This window comes from Mustelus asterias, unplaced genomic scaffold (assembly GCF_964213995.1).
Source record: "Mustelus asterias unplaced genomic scaffold, sMusAst1.hap1.1 HAP1_SCAFFOLD_3386, whole genome shotgun sequence".
NCBI classification, from domain to species: Eukaryota; Metazoa; Chordata; class Chondrichthyes; order Carcharhiniformes; family Triakidae; genus Mustelus; species Mustelus asterias.
The window spans coordinates 11,586-16,255 of record NW_027593331.1 but is presented as its reverse complement, the minus strand read 5'-3'; the positions used below and the strand labels follow the sequence as shown (position 1 = coordinate 16,255).

General features: G+C 51.8%; 1 protein-coding gene across 1 annotated transcript; it reads left to right on the top strand.

The window, feature by feature from the left end:
• Nucleotides 1-812: 812 nt before the first annotated feature.
• LOC144490514 (uncharacterized) lies at nt 813-4,208 on the top strand. The gene is made up of 2 exons (XM_078208250.1): nt 813-1,315; nt 2,014-4,208. Exons 1-2 carry the CDS (start codon nt 823-825, stop codon nt 2,523-2,525), a joined length of 1,005 nt encoding a protein of 334 aa, XP_078064376.1. The 5' UTR covers nt 813-822; the 3' UTR covers nt 2,526-4,208.
• The last annotated feature ends 462 nt before the right edge of the window (nt 4,209-4,670 follow it).

Sequence of the window (4,670 nt, the reverse complement as noted above, 5' to 3'; positions counted from 1 at the left end):
CCCCTTCTCTCTCCCCCTCCCCCTCTCTCTCCACCTCCCCCTCTTTCTCTCCCTCCCCCCTCTCTCTGACCCTCCCCTCGCCCTCTATCTCCCCCTCCCCTCCTCCTCTCTCTGTCCCTTCTCTCCCCTCTCTCTCTCTCTCTCTCCCTCTCTCTCTCCCTCACCCCCCTCTCCCTCCCCTCTCTCTCTCCCTCCCCCTCTCTTTCTCCCTCCCCCCTCTCTCTCTCTCCCTCCCCCGTCTCTCTCCCCCTCCTCTCCTCTCTCTGTCCCTCCCCTCCTCCCTCTCTCTCTCTCCCTCTCTCTCCCTCCCCTCTCTCTCTCCCTCACCCCCCTCTCCCTCCCCCCTCTCTCTCTCCCTCCCCCCTCTCTCTCTCCCTCCCCCCCTCTCTCTCTCTCCCCCCTCTCTCTCTCCCTCCCCCCTCTCTCTCTCCCTCTCTCCCTCACCCCCCTCTCCCTCCCCCCCTCTCTCTCTCCCCCCTCTCTCTCTCCCTCCCCCCTCTCTCTCTCCCTCCCCCCTCTCTCTCTCTCCCTCCCCCCTCTCTCTCTCCCTCCCCCCTCTCTCTCTCCCTCCCCCCCTCTCTCTCTCCCAGTCCTGGACACTCTCGGTTCTGGGGGCAGTTGGTGAGGGTGTGTTTGCTGTGTGCCCCCAGGGATGATGTGAAACCCGCGTAACTCCAGGATACAGTCTGGGTTATTCCCCATTCCCGGAGCTCTCGGTGCCCCGAGCCTGATTCCTGGACACTGCTGACTCTCCCTCTCCATGTTTCTGTTTGTCAGCTTGTGGTAACTTTCACTTTTTCCTTTTAGAGTCAGAGAAGCAGAATGAGCCAGGAGGTGAGCATTGAGAAATATGGGGACTCTTTCAGAGAGGCCGCTGTCCCTCTCTTTGTGAAGAGCTTATCTTCACTCCTGGCTATGTTCCGCATCGCTCTCCATGTTGGGACCCGGGATTTGAACGAAAAGGACATTGGGAAATTTCAGGAGGAGATCAAGCAGGCCAGCAAAGAAGCGGAAAAATCTGCAAAGTGTGCTGAAGGCCTGGGCGATTCCATTGACGAGGTGTCTGAGAAGATGACAGCCGAGTATGGGCAGGTGAACAGGAAGAGCAAGGATCTGTCCTGCACTCTGCAAAATCACCAAAACAAGCTCCGCTCGCTGGAGGCCGAGAAAGAATTGATCCAGAGCAAAGTGCAGGCAGCTAAACTCTCCCTCAGACAGGCTGAAGACTCAGTCAGAGCAGCAAGGGCCAAAGCGGGAGAGAAACAAACTGGGAGAGATGTGGGCATCGGCCTGAGCTTCCTGCTGCCTTGTGTGGGTGAGTGGAATTCTCCAGATTGTGGCCCCTTCCCCGGGGCAGAGAAGCGACCCATCCCCCAGGCCCTGCCTCTGAGGAAAAGCCCAATCTATCCACCTCACCTCCTCAGCTCTGAGCCTGGTCTTGCCCGGCAATGAGTAGACGATAGTGCCACACGAATTGGCCAGTACAATTGCTCCCACAGAGTGCGAGAGCTCTGGATCGTTTAAGGGCTTTTGATTGGTTAGAAAGAATGTTTGTTTAGCCCAGCCTTTATTGGCCTCCCAGTTGGAAATCGTTCTTGGCGCGGAGATAATGATTGGCCGCTCGGTCTTTAATCAAACTCTTCCAAACTGAAACTTGGTGAAGTTGGGTCGAAGGGGGGGCGGTCAGTGGCTCCCCCCCTCCCCCCCAACCCCCCGCCACGGCCACAGGGTAGCAGAGGCCTCCCACTCCAGCATATTGTTTCTTCCCGTGACCGTTCACCCAATGGCAAATCCAGACAATTCTTGAAATCAGAAGAGTGGAGTTATACTGTCACTGACCCCGGAATAGGTGGAGGGGTGGGTGAGGGGTGCTGAACATCCAGCGCTTCGGCTAGTCTCCGTCTGGGTGTCTAGCCTGACTGAGATAGCGGGGGATTACGATCAGTTCAGATTGAGACTCATTGACATTCTCCATCTCCCTCTCTAATGCCCCTCTCCCTCTCTGTCCCTCAGGCATTCCTATGGCTGTGGCCTTTGAGAAGGAAAGGCAATACAGGAAATCCGAGGAGGATGTTGCCTCTGGTGACTGCTCGGAATTAAAGACCAGCATCAGAAAGGATGAAGAAGAACTGAATCAAATCAGCAACCAAATCCCGGAGCTCTACAAGCAGATCACTGAGGTGAGTCAGAGCCTGGAGGAGACCAAGGTGGCTGAGGAGGCCCTGAAGGAGAGGCGTGCTGAACTGGCTAAGTTACAGAGCCGGATGAGGAGCTGCTGCCAATACTTGTCCACCTTTCAAGGGAAGGTCGGGGCTCTGAAAGCCCAGAGTCAGCACATGTATAACATGAGGCCACTGCTCCCATTCCTGGAGGAAGCAGGTCTCCATTCTCAGCAGGTACCTGACGCTGAGCAACTCTTCAACCACATCCAGCTTCACAGGCTCATCGAGGATCTGCTAACACTGCAGCCCAAAATCAGGGAGCTGCAGCTGTCTGAGGACAGCGCTGACGACTACATGAAGTGAAGACTCCCTTAGGCCTGGGGCTCCAATGAACAGGAGACTGTTGTCTGTAGAGTTACTCTGACGAGCTTTAGAACATAGAACAGTACAGCACAGAACAGGCCCTTCGGCCCACGATGTTGTGCCGAGCTTTATCTGAAACCAAGATCAAGCTATCCCACTCCCTATCATCCTGGTGTGCTCCATGTGCCTATCCAATAACCGCTTAAATGTTCCTAAAGTGTCTGACTCCACTATCACTGCAGGCAGTCCATTCCACACCCCAACCACTCTCTGCGTAAAGAACCTACCTCTGATATCCGTCCTGTATCTCCCACCACGAACCCTATAGTTATGCCCCCTTGTAATAGCTCCATCCACCCGAGGAAATAGTCTTTGAACGTTCACTCTATCTATCCCCTTCATCATTTTATAAACTTCTATTAAGTCTCCCCTCAGCCTCCTCCGCTCCAGAGAGAACAGCCCTAGCTCCCTCAACCTTTCCTCATAAGACCTACCCTCCAAACCAGGCAGCATCCTGGTAAATCTCCTCTGCACTCTTTCCAGCGCTTCCACATCCTTCTTATAGTGAGGTGACCAGAACTGCACACAATATTCCAAATGTGGTCTCACCAAGGTCCTGTACAGTTGCAGCATAACCCCACGGCTCTTAAACTCCAACCCCCTGTTAATAAAAGCTAACACACAATGGGCCTTCTTCACAGCTCTATCCACTTGAGTGGCAACCTTTAGAGATCTGTGGGTATGGACCCCAAGATCTCTCTGATCCTCCACAGTCTTCAGAACCCTACCTTTGACCCTGTAATCCACATTTAAATTAGTCCTATCAAAATGAATCACCTCACATTTCGAATCATAGAAACCCTACAGTGCAGAAGGAGGCCATTCGGCCCATCGAGTCTGCACCGACCACAATCCCACCCAGGCCCTACCCCCACATTTATCAGGGTTAAACTCCATCTGCCATTTTTCAGCCCAGCTTTGCATCGTATCTATGTCTCTTTGCAGCCTACAACAGCCCTCCACCTCATCCACTACTCCACCAATCTTGGTGTCATCAGCAAATTTACTGATCCACCCTTCAGCCCCCTCCTCTAAGTCATTAATAAAAATCACAAAGAGCAGAGGACCAAGCACTGATCCCTGCGGCACTCCGCTAGCAACCTGCCTCCAATCCGAAAATTTTCCATCGACCACCACCCTCTGTCTTCGATCAGACAGCCAGTTACCTATCCAATCGGCCAACTTTCCCTCTATCCCACACCTCCTTACTTTCATCATAAGCCGACCATGGGGAACTTATCAAACGCCTTACTAAAATCCATGTATATGACATCAACTTTACACTAGTTAGTTTGAGGGTTGGGAGAACCACGGGGGTTAAAGAGGGTATTTGTTCAGGCTCATGCCCCCCCTGCTGATTGCTCTTTTAATCGCACTTGTTTAGTAACGATGGTTTTTCACTGGAATATTCCAATAGAAAAGTGAAGCTATTCAAATAGTCTTTATTCCCTCAATCTGCACGTTCGCTGGGTGTTTGTAACTAGGGAACATTGAGGACTCTTGTCTTGACCCCCATCACCTTGCCTGTTCTGTGGCCTCGTTCTGTGCTAGAAGGCGGAAACCTCTCGTCACTGTTCATATTCTTGGTTCTAAACATGTCAATGAATAAAATATTAACTAATCCTTCAGTCTCTGTTCATTTCCTGTATTAAAATACTGGGCCATTTCTACCTATTCAGCTGGAGGGGGGTGGGCGGGGGGGAGCGGCTGGAGAGAGCTCATTCTATCTCGGTTTAATGAGCATTCCTGAGGGTGTCCATTGCTAAGAGCACAAAGCACTTCATCCAGACTCATTGGTTTTCACAGGCAGCCTAATGGACAGCTAGATCTTACCAATAGGAGATTAATCTTGGCTAAAAAATAAAGTGAGTGAACTTCCTGATCTTCAGATTGTGAACCGCAGTTCTGAGAGCAGATATGTTCTTGCTTTGAGCAGAGAAAAGGCAGGACAACAGCACTGAGTCAAAATGCTCTTTCAAAGAGCTAGTGCAAACATGATGGGCCAAATGGCCTCCTACACCATTTGGTAACCAAGTAAACTAAATCAAATAAATTGAGGGACAAATTAAAGGGATAGCTCCTTAA